At 44.3% G+C, this 16,997-nt stretch overlaps 1 protein-coding gene and 2 long non-coding RNA genes across 6 annotated transcripts in view; 2 read left to right on the top strand and 1 right to left on the bottom strand.

Moving 5' to 3' along the window:
• Positions 1-16,997, top strand: part of LOC309640278 — a 711,494-nt gene that overhangs the window by 394,814 nt on the left and 299,683 nt on the right. The gene's annotated exons all lie outside the window — the stretch shown is intronic.
• Positions 1-16,997, top strand: part of LOC309640271 — a 46,859-nt gene that overhangs the window by 28,397 nt on the left and 1,465 nt on the right. The gene's annotated exons all lie outside the window — the stretch shown is intronic.
• Positions 12,150-16,997, bottom strand: part of MTCL1 (microtubule crosslinking factor 1) — a 126,831-nt gene continuing 121,983 nt past the window's right edge. For 3 of the 4 annotated variants that reach the window (XM_082418569.1, XM_082418566.1, XM_082418567.1), the window contains one exon: positions 12,150-13,310. In XM_082418569.1, coding sequence (XP_082274695.1) covers positions 13,098-13,310 — 213 coding nt within the window. In that variant the 3' untranslated portion in view covers positions 12,150-13,097. Of the gene's footprint in view, positions 13,311-15,785; positions 15,843-16,997 lie in introns of all 4 variants that reach the window. The other variant, XM_082418568.1, reaches the window with a different exon arrangement.

Raw genomic sequence — 16,997 nt, 5'->3', positions numbered from 1 at the left:
CCAGGTACCACTGCACACAGGTGCTGACCAAGTGTGGCCTTGACTGCCACAGAAGCAGTTTGCTGCCCATCTGGTCTCCCAGGTGGTGACTTAATATTGGATCGAACCTCCAAATTGGTCACTGGCTGCTTTATGGGCCTCTGTGCCTTGAGTTCAGTGTCCCAAATGTCATTTTAAAAAGGTCCACTTTGTTCTGGCTCCTCCCCTAAGTGGTTCAGGGTAAAATTTAGATAAGATCTTTAATGGCTCTGAGAATTCAGTTCAATTTGGACTTGACTCTTGAGGACACAGAGTTCTTAGGGGGAAGATGTTCCTGCCTTATTTTGAGACTCTGCTTTAACCAGTATGGTCTGGGTATGACCTCCTTCAGGACTGAGATCAAGGCAAAAAGTGACAGGAGAGGTTCCCTCTGTGGCCTGGAGAACGGTGGCTTTTCACACCAAAAATCCCTTCTGCCTTCCTGGGGCGTGAAAATTGTGAGCACAGGCTGCCTTACAACCCTGCAGCCCATAGCCCATGGGGGATCCTGCCTTAGCCAGGCTGCGGCTGCTCCAGGGTTCCTAGAGGGGCGACTTAGGGGACTAGGGAACATCCTTGAAACTGTGTTCATATCACTTTACGTAGTAGTGAGAAGTCAGTTATTCACGCCTGAATAAAGTGTGAGGGTATAATGGAGATGAGACGAGGTGGGCTACACGCCCGTCTCCCCCCACGCCAGCCCACCCCAGCCAAGCCTGGTGCCGCTTCCACCAAAGTCACGGTTTCAGCTCTTGCTCATGGAGGCGTGGGGGTGGGACAGTGCCAGGACGACCCTTCCTTAGTGACGAACACATTTTAAGTAAACGAAGTACTCCTGTGGTCACATCTGTGGCTGCTCGGTGCCCCCTCCAATCCTGTGGTCTGTGTTTTTCTTCACTTGGGTCAAGGTATTACACTTCAAGTGGTAGCAGTGCTTTAGGCAGTTTCCATGCCTTCATCATCCATGCAAATATAAATACTGTGTCACCTGTGCCCGAGTTCATCCTTCTGTGTCAGTTATGTTAGGACACCACATGAATAAAAGAAACTGGTAGGTTAACTGCTGCTTTTTGAGAACACATTGAGAAAAGAATTCAGGTCCGACAGGTTGGTTGGGGCTATTTTACAACCTTGAAAATAAATGAAGTCAATGAAATTCAAGACATGATTTAGTCTGTTAAGCTCGCAGGTGAGCTGAGTTGGGCCAGGTCCACCTGACAGTCTAGGCGTGTCCCACAGCAGGGCCAGTACAGCCCCACTTGCTCTGTGGGGGGTGTGTGGGTGTGGGGCCCCTGCAGCCTCTCTGCTCCGTGAAGCCCTGGGCTGAGTCCTGCTTTCCAGTTATTATCGTGTAATCTTGAGGCAGCCAGTGGCCTCTCTGATCCTCAGTGCCTTTAGCTATCAGATTAGGACAATCACCTTGATGTCCAGGATTGTCCACGTATATGAGATGATGCTGTTTGTTGAGCAAGTGTCATCTGACAGGCCCCATGCTAACTCACTGTCTCGTCCAGTCCTCACAGCCACCTTGTGAGGTAGCTGTTGTGATTCCCACTTTACAGAATGAGAAAACCAAACTCCAGACAAGGTGAGGAGCATGCCCACGACTGCACAGGGAAGAACCCATGCCTGTCTAATTCAGACCCCGAGACTGGCTCTTGAACAATGCTGCAAAATAGAATTAGTTCCAGTGGGGATTAATTCTTTAAAAAATTCCAAGCCCAGGTCTCACCCCAGACCAATTGCATCACGAGGTCTGGGGTGGGAGGCAGGTGTGGGGTTTCCGAAGGCCCCCCAGGTGATCCCAGTGTGCAGTAAGGTTTGGGAACATCTAGGTTAAGGAATTCTGCTCTACTAGTAGTTCTCAATCTTGGCTGCCCAGAACCAGCAGGGGAAACATCTAAAATGTACTGACGGCCATGCCCAAAGGAGTCTGATTTATTTGATCTAGGAAGGGCCTTAAGTTACTCCCGGTGACTCTGATGCAGCGAGGCAGAGACCATTGTGCTAAGTTTCAGGGGAAGCACCCTCTGAAAATGGTTGCCGTTGTTAAAATTATGTGTTAAATGAGGGCTTGGTGAGGACGCTTTTTACCGTCTCTTCCAATGTGCACTTGCAACTCCTTAGGAAAACCACTTTTCACCTTTGTCTCAGTTTGCTGGCTCAAGGGAGGGACTCAGTCCGTACTTTTCCAAAAAATGTAGCTGGAAAGAAAAGGGAAGGGGCAGGAAGCGGCATCACTCGACCCATTTGCCTCTGCTTTATCCATGTAGTCATTTAAGTTCAGTAATAACATCTAACTTTTTAGGTAAAGGAACTGGAAGTTTCTTCTACGGTGAATTTAAAGAATTCAATAAGGAAAATAATAACTGTTTGCATAGCTTTAAATTCTCGTACCTCTTTATTTTTTTAAATTTATTTATTCATTGGCTGCACCACGCGGCATGCAGGATCTTAGTTCCTTGACCAGGGATCGAACCTGTGCCCCCTACAGTGGAAGCGCAGAGTCTTAACCACTGGACTGCCAGGGAAGTCCCTCTTACCTCTTTGTTAACATGAAGTAGCAGTTTTATCAATATATGCTGTGAAAATTTGATCTTCTCTTTTTTTCATACTTTTTAATTGTGCTTATTTATTGAAGTATAGTTGATTTATAATGTGTTAGTTTCAGGTGTACAGTAAGGTGATTCAGTTATGTATGCGTATGTATGTGTGTATATTTATTCTTTTTCAGATTCTTTTCTGTTATAGGTTATTACAAGATACTGAATATAGTTCCCTGTACTATATAGTAGGTCCTTGTTTATCTATTTTATATGTAATACTGTGTATGTGTTAATCCCAAACTCCTAATTTATCTCTTCCCCCCTTTCCCCTTTGGTAACATAAGTTTGTTTTCTGTGTCTGTGAGTCTCTTTCTGTTTTGTAAATAAGTTCATTTGTATCATATTTTAGATTCCACATATCATATGATATTTTGTCTGACTTCACTTAGAATGATAATCTCTAGGTCCATTCATGTTGCTGCAAAAGGCATTATTTCATTCTTTTTATGGCTGAGTAATATTCCATTGTATATATATATACCACATCTTCTTTATCCATTCATCTGTCATTGGACACTTAGGTTGCTTCCATGTCTTGGCTATTGTAAGTAGTGCTGCAGTGAACATTGGGGTGCATGTATCTTTTCGAATTAGAGTTTTCTCCACATATTGGGTCGGCCAAAAAGTTTGTTCGGGGTTTGTCCTTGAATGAACTTTCTGGCCAACCCTATATATGCCCAGGAGTGGGATTGCAGGATCATATGGTAGCTCTATTTTCAGTTTTTTAAGGAACCTCCATATTGTTCTCCATAGTGGCTGCTACAGTTTACATTCCCACCAACAGTGTAGGGAGGGTTCTATCTCTATACCCTCTCCAGCATTTATTATTTGTAGACATTTTTTTTGAAGGTTTATTTAAAAACTTTTTAAAAATTTTATTGTAGTTGATTTACAATGCTGTGTTAATTCTGTACAGCAGAGTGACTCAGTTATACATATATATACATATATACCCACACATATATATATTCTTTCTCATATTCTTTTCCATCATGGTTTGTCACAGGATATTGAATATAGTTCCCTGCGCTATACAGTAGGACCTTGTTTATCCAGCCTATATATACTAGTTTGCATCTGCTAATCCCAAACTCCCAATCCTTCCCTCCCCTCTGCCCCCAACCCCCATCCCTTGGCAACCACAAGTCTGTTCTCTGTATCTGTGAGTCTGTTTTTGTTTCATAGATATGTTGATTTATGTCGTATTTTAGATTCCACATATAAGTGATATCATATGGTATTTGTCTTTCCCTTTCTGATTTACTTCACTTAGTATGATAATCTCTAGGTCCATCCATGTTGCTGCAAATGGCATTATTTGATTCTTTTTGATGGCTGAGTAATATTCTATTGTATAAATGTACCACATCTTCTTTATCCATTCATCTGTCGATGGACATTTAGGTTGTTTCCATGTCTTGGCTATTGTAAACAGTGCTGCAGTGAACATAGGGGTGAATATATCTTTTCGAATTATAGTTTTGTCTGGGTATATGCCCAGGAGTGGGATTGCTGGGTCATATGGCAACTCTGTTTTTAATTTTTTGAGGAACCTCCATAGTGGCTGCACCAATTTACATTTCCACCAACAGTGTAAGAGGGTTGCCTTTTCTCCACACCCTCTCCAGCATTTGTTATTTGTTGACTTTTTAATGTTGGCCATTCTGACCAGTGTGAGGTGGTACCTCATTGTAGTTTTGATTTGCATTTCTCTAATAATTAGTGATGTTGAACATCTTTTCATGTGCCTGTCAGCCATCTGTGTGTCTTCTTTGGAGAAATGTCTAGGTCTTCTGCCCATTTTTTAATTGGGTTTTGCTTTTTTGTTGTTGAGTTGTATGAGCTGTTTGTATATTTTGGAAATTAAGCCCTTGTTGGTCACATCATTTGCTGTTTTCTCCCAGTCCATACATTTTTGTTTTGTTTTGTTTATGGACTTTTTTTTTTTTTTGATGTGCAAAAGCTTGTAAGTTTGATTAGGTCCCATTTGTTTAGTTTTGCTTTTATTTCTATTGCCTTGGGAGACTGACCTAAGAAAATATTGCTACGATTTATGTCAGAGTATTTTGCGTATGTTCTGTGGTGTCTTGTCTTATATTTAGGTCTTTAAATCACTTTGAGTTTATTTTTTGTATATGGTGTGAGGGTATGTTCTAACTTCATTGATTTACATGTGGTTGTCCAGCTTTCCCAACACCACTTGCTAAAGAGACTGTCTTTTTCCCGTTGTATATTTTTGCCTCCTTTGTTGAAGATTAATTGACCGTAGATGTGTGGGTTTATTTCTGGGCTCTCTGTTCTGTTCCATTCACCCATATGTCTGTTTTTGTGCCAGTGCCAGGCAGTTTTGATTACTATAGCTTTGTAGTATTGCCTGAAGTCTGGGAGGGTTATGCCTCCAGCTTTGTTCTTTTTCCTCAGGATTGCTTTGGCAGTTCTGGGTCTTCTGTGGTTCCATATAAATTTTAGTATTATTTGTTACATTTCTGTGAAGAATGTCATGGGTAATTTGATAGGGATCACATTATCTGTAGATTGTTTTGGTAATATGGCCATATTAATATTCTGCCAATCCAAGAGCATGGGATATCTTTCTGTTTCTTTCAATCATCTTCAATATCCTTTAGCAGTGTTTTATAGTTCTCAATGTGTCTTTCACCTTCTTGGTCAAGTTTATTCCTAGGTTTTGTTTTTGTTTTTGGATGTGATTTTTAAAGGCTTTTTTTTTTTTTTTTTTTTACTTTCTCTTTCTGATATTTCTGTTACTGTATAGAAATGCAACAGATTTCTGTATGTTAACCTTGTATCCTGCTACTTTACTGAATTGATTTATCAGTTTTAATAGTTTTTGTGTGGAGTCTTTAGGGTTTTCTATATAGAGTATCATGTCATCTGTAGATAATGACAGTTTTACCTCTTCCCTTCTGATTTAGGTATCTTTTATTTCTTTTTCTTGTCTGATTGCTGTGGCTAGGACTTGCAATACTATGTTGAATAGAAATGGTGAGAGTGGGCATCCTTGTCTTGTTCCAGAATTTAGTGTGAAGGCTTTCAGCTTTTCATCATTGACTATTATGTTGGCTATAGGTTTATTTTATTATGTTGAGATACGTTCCTTCTATACCAACTTTGGTGAGAGTTTTTATCATAAATGGAATGTTGAATTTTATCAAATGCTTTTTCTGCATCTATTGAGATGATGATGTGGTTTTTGTTTTTTCATATTATTTATATATGCATTCCTATTTTTTGACAGTTATTGCAGTCAGGATGGGCTAAGTTGTGCTGCCTTAATGAACAGTTCCCAACTCTCAGTGGCTTAACACACAAGGACTTATTTGTTCCTCATGCTACATATTTAAAGTGGGTCTGTGTATGACAGCCACTCAGGGGCCCAGATGGAGGGACATATGCTCCCACAACTGCTGAGGCAGAAAAGGAACATAGCAAGTGGTGTATTGGCTCTTAAAACTGTCAGCGGAAAGTGACATGTGTGGCTCTGTTCACACTTCATTGGCAAAGAGCCACACCCAAATTCAAGGGGCAATGGGGGTGATTTTATAATGTGCTCAGAAGTAGATGGAATATTCATGAACGGTTCTAATGACTACACAACAAAATTCATATGTATCTCATTTTTATTACCACTACCTTGAGAACGTTGGCACCTGTCCAGAGTCTAACTCACAAACTGGCATGAACCACAGGAAGACAGTGCAGATGTGGCTGCTGGTGTCACTAGGAACACTTAAGCAGTGAGAGTCTTTCAGTGGATAAAAGCGACTCTTCCTGTGAAATGCCGTAGCAGACAGGTGCCCAGGAAGGAGTAACTTGCTTTCTGGATATGGCAGCCCTTATTATGGGATTCCTGTATTGAGATGGATGGCAGGGTCCTGGGGGGGGTCAGGATGGATGAGCTACTTTTCACCCTTTGCTTTTTTTTCCAATAAAGCTTAGCATGGTGTCAACATTTGATAAAAACACCAGTCCAGTATACAAAAGTAATTGAAAATAAATTTGAATCTCTCTGCAGACCCCAGAGGAGTGTTACGTGCACAACCTAGGCAGTATTTCTCGAAGTTCTCTTTCTCAGTCTCGTTCCTCATCAGTTCCTCCAAGACTCTTACCATACAGGTCAGCATGAGGTCTTCCCAGACCACTCTTCCACCCACCACCACCACCCCTGTGCCCCAGCCCCAGGCAGAGTCAGTCCCTTTTCTGTGCCCACTCTACACTTATATATACTTTTATAGCATGTATCATATTGTTTTATAATGTGACATTTGTATAATCATTTTACTTAACAAATCTTAGTGCCAGGCACTGTTCTGAGTGCTTGACAAGTATTAGCTTATCCAGACCTCATAACTTAACCTAAGTTAGCTATTAGGTGATGATTATTAACGCTTTTATTTTGCATAGCAGAAAACTGAGACTTAGGGGGCACAGGTAACTTTCCCGAGGGTGTTTGGTTAGAAAGTGGTGAAGCAGGATTCGAGCCCAGGTAGTTGGACACCATTGACCAATGGTCATGAGCCTCGTGGGGGCAGGTGCATCACATTTATGTTTGAGTCCCCACAGGTCCATCCATTCCCTGGTCACTAGGAATGTTTTCTAGGTGAAGGAGCACAATATTCAAACCTGTTGATGAACCATAACTTGTTTAGCCTGTTTCCAGATTTTTCTGTATAATTTGTGCTGTTATGAATGTATTGTACAAACTACATTGATTTCACTGGAGTTATTTGGGGTAAATTCCTCTAAGTGAAATGACTCAATAAGTATAAACAGTTTTATAGATAATTGCTTATTGCTTAGTCATTCTCAAGAAATTTGGAATTCAGAATTTATAATTCCGCCAGCTGTTTTCAGGTGCACCTACTTCATCATAGTGTCTTCAGTGCTTTGTTTTTATTTTAATCAGTTAAAGTCACATGTACTAGGGAGGCTGGAGTTGATGAATAATGAGTGGTGAATTTGTCCCAGGATTACTGTGGGGATTGTGAGGTTTGGATTCCTGGTGCCCTGTTGAAGTTTATTAGCTCACTAGGAAGTTATAGAAGCTTCTGTCTTTGAAATGGACTGGGTTCATTGAATCTGATGGCCTAGAACAAACGAAGTCGGCTATCTTTGTGTTCCTATCCCATTCTTTTATATTTCATTGTGCAGCGCTTATCACTGGGTGCCTCCCCAACCCTCCCCCACCATCTGCACACCGAGAGCCGGAACCCATTTTTACTAAATCACAAATGACAATAGCTTAGAAGTGCCACCTTCCTTTTGGAGAAGGAGCAGACCTTAAAAACAAAGCAGGAATGAGAAGCTTGCTGTGTGATTTTGTGCCCCGAAGGGAAGGGGGCTAAGAGGGTGACTGTTCTTCTTGGCTCAAGGCCACTGACAAGGCTGCTGGCCCAGCCTGAGAAGCAGCAGAAGAATAAGGGCTTGGTTCAGCTTTTATCTGAACAACTGCAGTAGATTCTGGAGTTTGGCAGTGGGTCCCGCGGAATCCTCAGCAGCAGATCCTAAAGCCCAGCTCTTGATGAGTGGCATGCGGCAAGTCTGGCGGTGTGATGCTAATAATAACAGTAGCAGAAACTATCCGAACCGCCGCCAGGCTTCTCTGGCCAACACCACAGTCTTTTGTCGGGAAGCCTTCCAATCTTGCCCCTCCTTATCCTCACATCACAGTAGTCTTCCAGAAAGTAACTCCCTTGCTTAATATCTTTCAGTGGATTTCCCCCCACCTAGCGTAAAATTCACTCTTTCCTGTGCACCGTGAGGCCTCCCCTTCCCCTCTCAGGCCACAGTACCTGTCCTTCGCTTCCAGGAACAGACAGGCTCTGCTCCTCATCCCGACTTTGCACCAGCTACGTCCTCTGCCCGGCCGACAGCTGCTTCTTGCCCAGGCCTCAGCTCAGAGGGAGACCCAGGGAAGCCTTTTAGTTAGCTACTCTCCATCACAGTCACACCTGTTTACTACACATTTCTCATCACCAGGACATAAGCTCTGTGAGAGCAGGGAGCCTCTTTTCTGTTTCTGGCTGAAAGTTGGTGTTCACAACTCTTAGTGTAGTATCTTGCACACAGTAGGTACACAGTAAACCTTAATCCTTACACGTCTGGGAAGTAGGTGTTGTTGCTGTTCTTCAAATGAGTCTCAAAGAGATGGCCTAAGGTTGCATTACTTTGTGTTCAAACCAGGATTCAAATCCAGATTTCTCCACTCTGAGTGGTGTGGCCCAGAGTTTACTAAAGACCCAGTGTCATCAAATTCACTCAAATGGCCAACTTGCTTATGACTCAGCCAGATTTCCTGCTATACTGGTTTCCAGTGCACACTGCATCAAAGAATGATGCTGAAAGGACTAAACGCAAACAAAATCATAAGTATAATATGTACTGGTGGCCCCTGGAAACAACTATGTTTGAGTGAAAGATGCCAAAGTGCCTTAATTTTGCAAACTGATTGATGAGTGTCCTGATTATTCATTGTGACTTGCTTCCTTTTGGGGAATAGTCAAGGCTGTTTAAGGTAAATAAAGCATTTTGTTTTAAAAATGAATAGATAAACAAAATGCAGTAATCCATACAATGGAATGTTATTCAACTCTGAAAGGGAAGTACTGACACAGGCTACAGTAATGTATGTAGGTGGACCTTGAAAACATCATGCTAGGTGAAAGAAGCCAGACATGGCCACACTGTATGATTCCATTTATATGAAATGTCTTGAATAGGCAAACCCACAGAGACAGAAAGCAGGTTCGTGGGTGCCAGGGGCTGCGGGGGGAACTGCTATATTTCCTTGTAGGGTGATGAAAGTGTTCTGGGATTAGACAGTGGTGATGATTGCACAACATTGTGAATGTTCTAAATGCCACTGAATCGTACACTTTAAAATGGTTTTTAAAAATGGTTAAAATGCTAAGTTTTATGTGTATTTTACCACAATTAAAAAAATATCAGTGAATTAGAAAAGAGAAAATGATAGTTGCACTTAACTATTTTTTGAACAAAATAAATATGCATAACTCTGGCAAGCTTAATAAAAAAGTAGATGAAACACAACTGTGCTAAAGAGAATTAGAATTATGATATGCACAGATATATTTTTTGAAAAGACAAGTAATACTGAAAACCTTAACGTCACAAGGTTACCTTTTCATCAGAAAAGGAAAGTTGCACTGTGGCTGCCCCCAGCCAGACTGACAGCAGTTTGGTGAGAATGTCAGGCGGGTGCTGGGTGAGACCAGTGGGCAGGGCACGCCCAGCATGTGTGTGTGTGTGAGGGCTCTTAGCTGGGTTTGAGGAATCTGCTTCTTTGTTTAGAACATAAAAGCGAATTGCACATTAAGGATGGCGGGTGGGGACATGAACAGACAAGCAGCTGCTCTTACCCACTTAGTGCCTCGCCGTCCATTTGGACAGGAGCATAGAAAGTGATTTCATCCTCTGGTCTTGCCTTTGCAAAAGTTGGAGTGGTTCCACAGTAAATGGACTCAAGAATACATATGCCTAACAATTAGAGAACTGGATGGTTGGAGAAGTTCCAAAGTGCTTTCCAAGGCATTGGTGCCACTGACGTGGCTTTGTCCCTGCAGGTTCTGCCTCCAGCAGTGACCACACCCCTGCCCTGCTTAGAGGTCCCATCACCACCTCCCCACACCTCTGCCCCTTCTCTTCCCCCACCTGACAACCCCTCCTGCCTTCACAGTTAAATCCTGCTCTTCCTCCCAAGCCCAGCTCAAGTACCGCTTGGATTTACACCATGCCATTTCCGCATTTGTGCCTGGGATTCATCTCCTCCAGCCAGAGAGCAAGTTCCGTGATGACCAGAACCTCTCCTTGTAATTCCGGGGTGCCCCACCATCACATTCAGCCTTCCCTGCCTTCTAGGCACCCTTTCCCCTCTATCCTAACCACTCCGGTGGTTTTCCTTTGCTGGGCCAGTCTGGCAGTGACAGGCTCAGGGTGAGATGAGTGAATTAAAGCAGAACCATGAGATTCTTCAGTCCTGGGGCTTTTGTTGGTGCTACTGGTAAGAGATCCTCTTTCTCTCGGAGTTGCTAAACCAGTAAGAGCTTCTGGGGACAAGGGTTGCCAACTTTTAGGATGCTTGTCTGAGAATAAAGCCACACAGAGTAGAGCAGAGCCGGGAGACAGGGCATGTCCTGATGGAATGATGTGAGTCCTGGATTGTAACTGTGCCGGATGCTGGCACTTTTCCAGTTATGAGCACCAGCAACTTGCCTGCTTGCTTCCAACTGGAAGAGTGTTGTTGCACCTCCAGCACTTACTGTGGGCAGAGGCTGGGCCTGAAAGAAATCTTTGTCAACTTGCTGATAGTTTGTCTACAGCTGTGTCTAGGGGGTTAAGTAGAATATTTTTTTTTGCATTAAAAATTATTACTGTGGTAAAATATACACAACACTCACCATTTTAATCATGTTTAAGCGTAGAGCTCAGTGGCATTAAGTACATTCATATTGTGCAGCTGTCACCATCATCCATTTCCAAACTTTTTCACCTTCCCAAACTGGAACTCGGTACCCATTAAGCACTGTCCTCGTTCTTCCCTCTTGCTAACTCCTGCTAACCAGTATTTTACTTTTGTATCTGGAATCTGACTACTCTAGGTACCTCAGATAAGTGGAATCATACAGTATCTGTGACTGGTTTATATCACTTAGCATAGTGTCCTCACGGTTCATCCACACTGTAGCAGGTGCCAGAATCTCCTTCCTAAGGCTGACGAGTATTCCAGTGTATGGATGAACCACATGTTGTTTATCTGCATCCATCGATGGACACTTGTATTGTTTCCACTTTTTGGCTACTGTGAATAAAGCTGCTACGAGCATGGGTGAACAAATATCTGTCCAAGTCCCAGCTTTCAGCTCCCCTGGGCCTACACCCAGAAGTGGAATTACTGGATCATATGGTAACTGTTTAACTTTTTAAGGAACTGTCAGGCTGTTTTCCGCAGCAGCTACAGCAGGCTCCAATGTCCAACAGTACTTTTTGTTTACAAAAAAAAAATTTAGTTTAATGGAACTGTGGTAATACTGGGAGAATAACTTATACCATAGCCGGTTTGTTACTGAAAGATTACAGATAGACGCTTCGGCCTGAAATAGTTCTTGTTTTCTTCATCAGCACCACTTCTTCGTAAACTCCTACTTATCAAACACTGGCAGCTTGGGCTGCATCTCAGTCCAGGGATGGAAACGGCCTCTCCCACCTTCCGAGGAGGGGAGAGGGTGGGCGCATTCTGACTGTGGATAACTGTTTTCCTCACACCCCCTCGCCTACCCATTTTGGCTTTTTTAGCAAAAATGTAGTCGCCTGTTTATCTATTCCAGGATGCCCTTGCAGAGAAGCTGCAAGGCCGTTGTGCACTCACAGTGCATCCCAGTCAGATACGTGAGTGGCTGTATGACCCCCCCTCGCCCCCACAACGGGAACTTTTTGCGTGAGCCGTTAGGAAAAGGTGGAGGGTGCGTGAGACACAAGGTCTGGGACAGGTGCCGTCTTGTAAAGGCTTTATTTCTTCTTCATCATCGTCTCATACAGACTCCGAGGCACCACCCTCTCTCTTTCCATTTGGTATCCTCAGGACTTTTGTAGTGTTTTTCCTTAAACAAGGAAATTTGGAGTAAACACTGTATTGCCTGTTAATCTTTTAACAATAATTTTAAAATGCCATCGCTGTTGTATCATCAATGCGAGAAGACAACAACAGTACAGTACGAGGGGGTTCACACTGTATCACAGTGGGACAGAGGGCTCACACATAGGCGGGGCGAGACCACAGCAGCGGTATGTACATGCACCCCAGTGCTTCGAACCCAGAGACGTGCAGGTTGAGAAGAATATGTGGATTATACAGCAGGTCTGGACAACCCGGCTGAGGCCTCTCTACCTTTCCAGAATGCTGCCATCTATCCCCTCAAGGATATAGGAGATCTGCCTTGTCTACTGGCTGGCTTCATGGTTTTTTCATTACAAAAAGTTCACTGAATCATACAGTCTGAAGCATTTCAAAAATTCTTAAAAAACAAGAACACTGACAAAATAAAATTAACTTAAAACACTCTAATTCAACGTGGAAATAAACCAAACCAAATGTTAACAGTGCAAATTTAACAGTGAGGCAGTCAGTATCGCGCGCGAGGGTGTTCAGAATCTCTTAAAAACTTTTTGTTTTTAAATTTATATCTTATTTACCTTTTTTTTTGTTTAATATAAAAAAGATGGAGACAAAAATAGTTTTCTGAGCTATGAAAAAAATTAAGTTCTTACAGGCACGTTTACTGTTTCATTCTAGAAACATCTCAGATTCACAGGTTGAACATTCAGCAGCTGTGTTATTTTTTTAAAAAAAAACATTCTTTGACCTTGGGAAAACCAGATCTCTCCTTTTGGGGCAGAGTTCGGTTGATGATGACGGTGTGGTTATGCAATTACAGTGAATTATTCCAGATAATCCATGCGAGCCTGCATCACAGGTGTGGCTTCTCCCCGGGCAGCCTCCTCCTCCAAGGAGGTCGGGTCTCCGGGTGATGGAGCCGGTGAGGCAATGGGGGAATGTGGGGCCCAACGGGACGGAGGGCGACGGTTTGCTGGTCTCTCGGGCCTGGAGAAGCAGGGTTCTAAGGATGGAGCTAGTGCAGAACAAGGGAGTTCCTTCAAAGCCGAGGAAGAGAAAGACAGGGTTACTCAGACGGACAGGTCCTCTGGGAGGTGATTTCCCCCAAGCAAACTTCTCAGTAGACTCAAGTGCAACAGACCAGGGTGTCTGCAACTTCTGAATGCTAAGTTATACGTTGCTCACGGAGTATAAGTTAAAAAGGTAAGTAAAGAATTCAACACGAATGACCAGTGACGACAGTAATGGGAAGATAGCAAATTATGATGAAAACGTGGCATGAGATGGGTGTGTATATGAGGCGCCTTCGGAATTGGGCTGTAGCAAATGGAAGGGGGGAGCCAGAGTCCTGAGTGGTCTGCCCAGTCCTAAGAGGCTGGCCATGAAGGGATCTATGACTCCATCAGGCTGCACCAGCAACGGGGCTCACCTTCAAACCAACTCTGCTACCGTTTATTCCAGGTTGACTGGCACTGGGTTAAACTCCCACAACATGGAGATAATGCTGCAGGCAGAAACTTTCATTAGATAAAACCACCTAAATTACTCTTCTTGGCAGCAGCATTTAAAAAGTGGAGCCCGGGCTTCCCTGGTGGTGCAGTGGTTAAGAATCCGCCTGCCAATGCAGCGGACACAGGTTTGATCCCTGGTCCGGGAAGATCCCACACACCTCGGAGCAACTAAGCCCGTGTGCCACAACTACTGAGCCTGCACTCTAGAGCCTGTGCTCCGCAACAAGAGAAGCCCCTGCACCACAACGAAGACCCAACACAGCTAAAAATAAAAACAAACAAAAATTTATAAAATAAAATTTTAAAAAGTGGAGCCTGAGTGTATGGGCTCCTGCACCTTCTGAGGACCGATAACCCCGGGACCGATCACCTACAGTACGTCCTCTCAAAGGCTGCTGCTCCTTTTTTGGTATTAGAGACTGTTGAGCTACTTGTCCTTACTCTGCACGCCAGGACAAAGGACACTGACTGGGGATCTGTGGGCAGCTGTGGCCTGAGGAAACGGTGAGCTCTATCCACCCAGACACCCACACAACAAGAGGCTGAGGTGGGAAACCACTGCGATGAAGAACACAGAACAAGGACCCTCAGAGCCACTCAGGAAGTAAGTCGAGGGATGTAAAGAGATGTGATGAGCACAGCAGAGCAGAAGGAGGAGCATGTAGTCATCAGAGCGACAGAGAGAAGATGGAGGGCAGGGCACAGGAGGGATGGGGGAGTGGTCGCTGCCCGGGGGCAGCAGAAAAGGAGCATCGACACACACGATGACTAACGTCCCTAGACCTGCTGGTGGCACTTCATGTGACTACAGGGAGGCCTCATCAGCAAAGCACTTATACTAATGGAAACCATGACAACCAGAGATACCTCGCCTGTGAAAACACGTCAGCACTGAAACAGCCAAAATTAAAGGAAACGTCCTCACCTCAGCCCAGCCCAGGGCACGAGGGACGGTGGCTCAAGAGATGTGTGGTTTGTGTTGCGTATATAAGAGTGTTGGGTTGTAATATGTGTTGTCTATCAGTGTGTGTAGGTTGCCGGCATAGGATTTTTGGACACCACTGTGGCCTGTTTCTATTTAGCTGATGCTGAGTGACAAGGGTTTTCTGTTAATTTATGCCACCTCGTCACTAGCATCTGTGTGCACAGAAGAAATGCTGTGTGACCATGGAGTTCAAGGGGACAAAGTTCTCTTTAGTGTCACACCAGCAAATCTGAGCAAGTGATGCTGTTTTTTCCCAAGAAGCCCCTGCCATAGGCTCTGTGGGCATCTCATCCTTGCAGCACCTCTTCTGGAAATGGCCTCTGGAGCCATTCTTTGTCAGTCATTTTTCGTGGGGCATGTGCTTAGTCTTTGAGAGCCAGTTGTATTTAAGGCCAGTGGATAAGGGGGCTGGGGTGGGTGACTATATTCTTGATCAGAAACAAGGTTGGTATTTTCTCACAAGCCTTGATTCAGGCTCTGAAGGTGATTCTGCAGTTTTGGAGCAGGGACGATTGTGTTGTTTAGTCAGTTAACACAAATTGATTGAGCACTTACTATGACCCCTATGGTGACCACTGGGAAGGACAAGATATATTTGTATTTATTCCCTCTGGTGTGGTTTTTAAAAAAAAAAGAGAAAAGCCTCATGCGTAATGGTCACACCTTATTATAGCACATGGCAATGCACAGCCACCGAAATGTCTGAGCAGGCTCAGAGACCCTGCAGGCTGGACGGTTCCCTCTCTGGCCAATGTCCTTTTACCCCTTCGGGAGCATACTGGCTGCAGACTGCACAGGAGAGGGGAGATCTCAATAGGATCTCTACTGAGCAGTCAGTATCCCGGGGGGCAAGTGGTCCCATCCAGGCCTGCCATCTGTCCCTGCAGGTGGACCCTGGGCCAGCCTGGAGCAGAGCTGCCCAGGACGGTGGGGCCTCATTCTGTGGGTCAGATGCCAGCCCTGAGCTACATGACAACCTCTCCAGACAGTGTGGAAAGAAGGAAGAAAGCACTTACGGCGTGAGGCAGGCAGGGCTAGAGTCCCCAGGGGGCAGTTAGTAAGACAGTTTGGTTCTGGACAGAACAGACAGACAAAGAAGAGAAAAGCAAGTAGGTTGGAAAGTACTTTTTAAAAAGAACAACAGTAAAGGTTTAAAGTCAACAGGCCTGGTGGCAGCTCCAGGGACAGCCATCTGGAGAAGCGAGGTCCCACAGAAGCGGGCACACAGTCAGGTCCCCGCCTGGCCAGAGCAGGAGGGGCCCTCACGACAGCACAGCTACAGACCTCTCCCTTCCGCTGGCTATTCTTTCTTCTTCCCAAGCTGCCCCTTGGCATTTAACATTTCCAACACCCTACAACTGCTGTTTTTGAAACAGAGCCCATTAAACAGCCAGATTGTTTTAGTCACAATGACCAAATGACTGCAGCTCAGACTAAAACTTTCCCTTCGAATTTTCCACTGAGACATTTCCAGATTATCCTCTCTCTCCACACCAGACCTGCGCACAGCTTCTCTCTGCATTGTGCATTGGTGCTATGTCTTCAAGAGAAACAGAGGAATAAGTAGCTCGTGGGGTGAGAGTGAAGGGAGAAAGGGAGTTTCCTACTGTGCCCGTTCCTGGCTAGGGAGGACTCCATCACCCACGTCTAGATGTCCCATTGAGCACTCCGGGAAAGATTCTCCCGCACGGGCTCAGAGGAGGGTGGGAAATCTGAATTCGTTCTGATTTTGAAACGAAAAAAACTACCACAAATCTAGGGAGGGGTGGGAAGGGGTCTTGGGGTTTCCAATGGGCCTAAGTCAGTTCAGGTGAGGAATAATTCCACTGGAGTCTAGAATAAGCCAAATTCCAACAGTAAAGGAAAAAGAGCCCATGACATTTAAACACTGCCCGTGAGAGCTCCATGCCAGTTCTGAACCCCTGACACCGTGCCTGGGCCCCGTTTAAATCGGCCATCACCTCTTTTGGTAGTAAACACACCGAGTGAGAAGAAAATCTAAGACACTTCACAGAGGACCAAAGGGGGGCACAGCTTTATACGGATAAAGCCATTTTCACGCCTTGGTTTAATAATGACTGAATCACAGCACTATTTCCTTTCTAGTCTCATAGATTGCCTGCAGCATTCATTCGTGACTCAAGATGAATTTAGTCTCTAATATAAATGAACACCACAGACAAGCCAGTTAATGCTTGGAACAAAGCTCTCATTCCAAGAAGGTGTGG

Source organism: Balaenoptera physalus (genome assembly GCF_965194825.1).
Source record: "Balaenoptera physalus genome assembly, chromosome: 12".
NCBI lineage: Eukaryota > Metazoa > Chordata > Mammalia > Artiodactyla > Balaenopteridae > Balaenoptera > Balaenoptera physalus.
The sequence above is the reverse complement of the archived record's forward strand: the minus strand, read 5'-3'. Positions and strand labels throughout refer to the sequence as shown.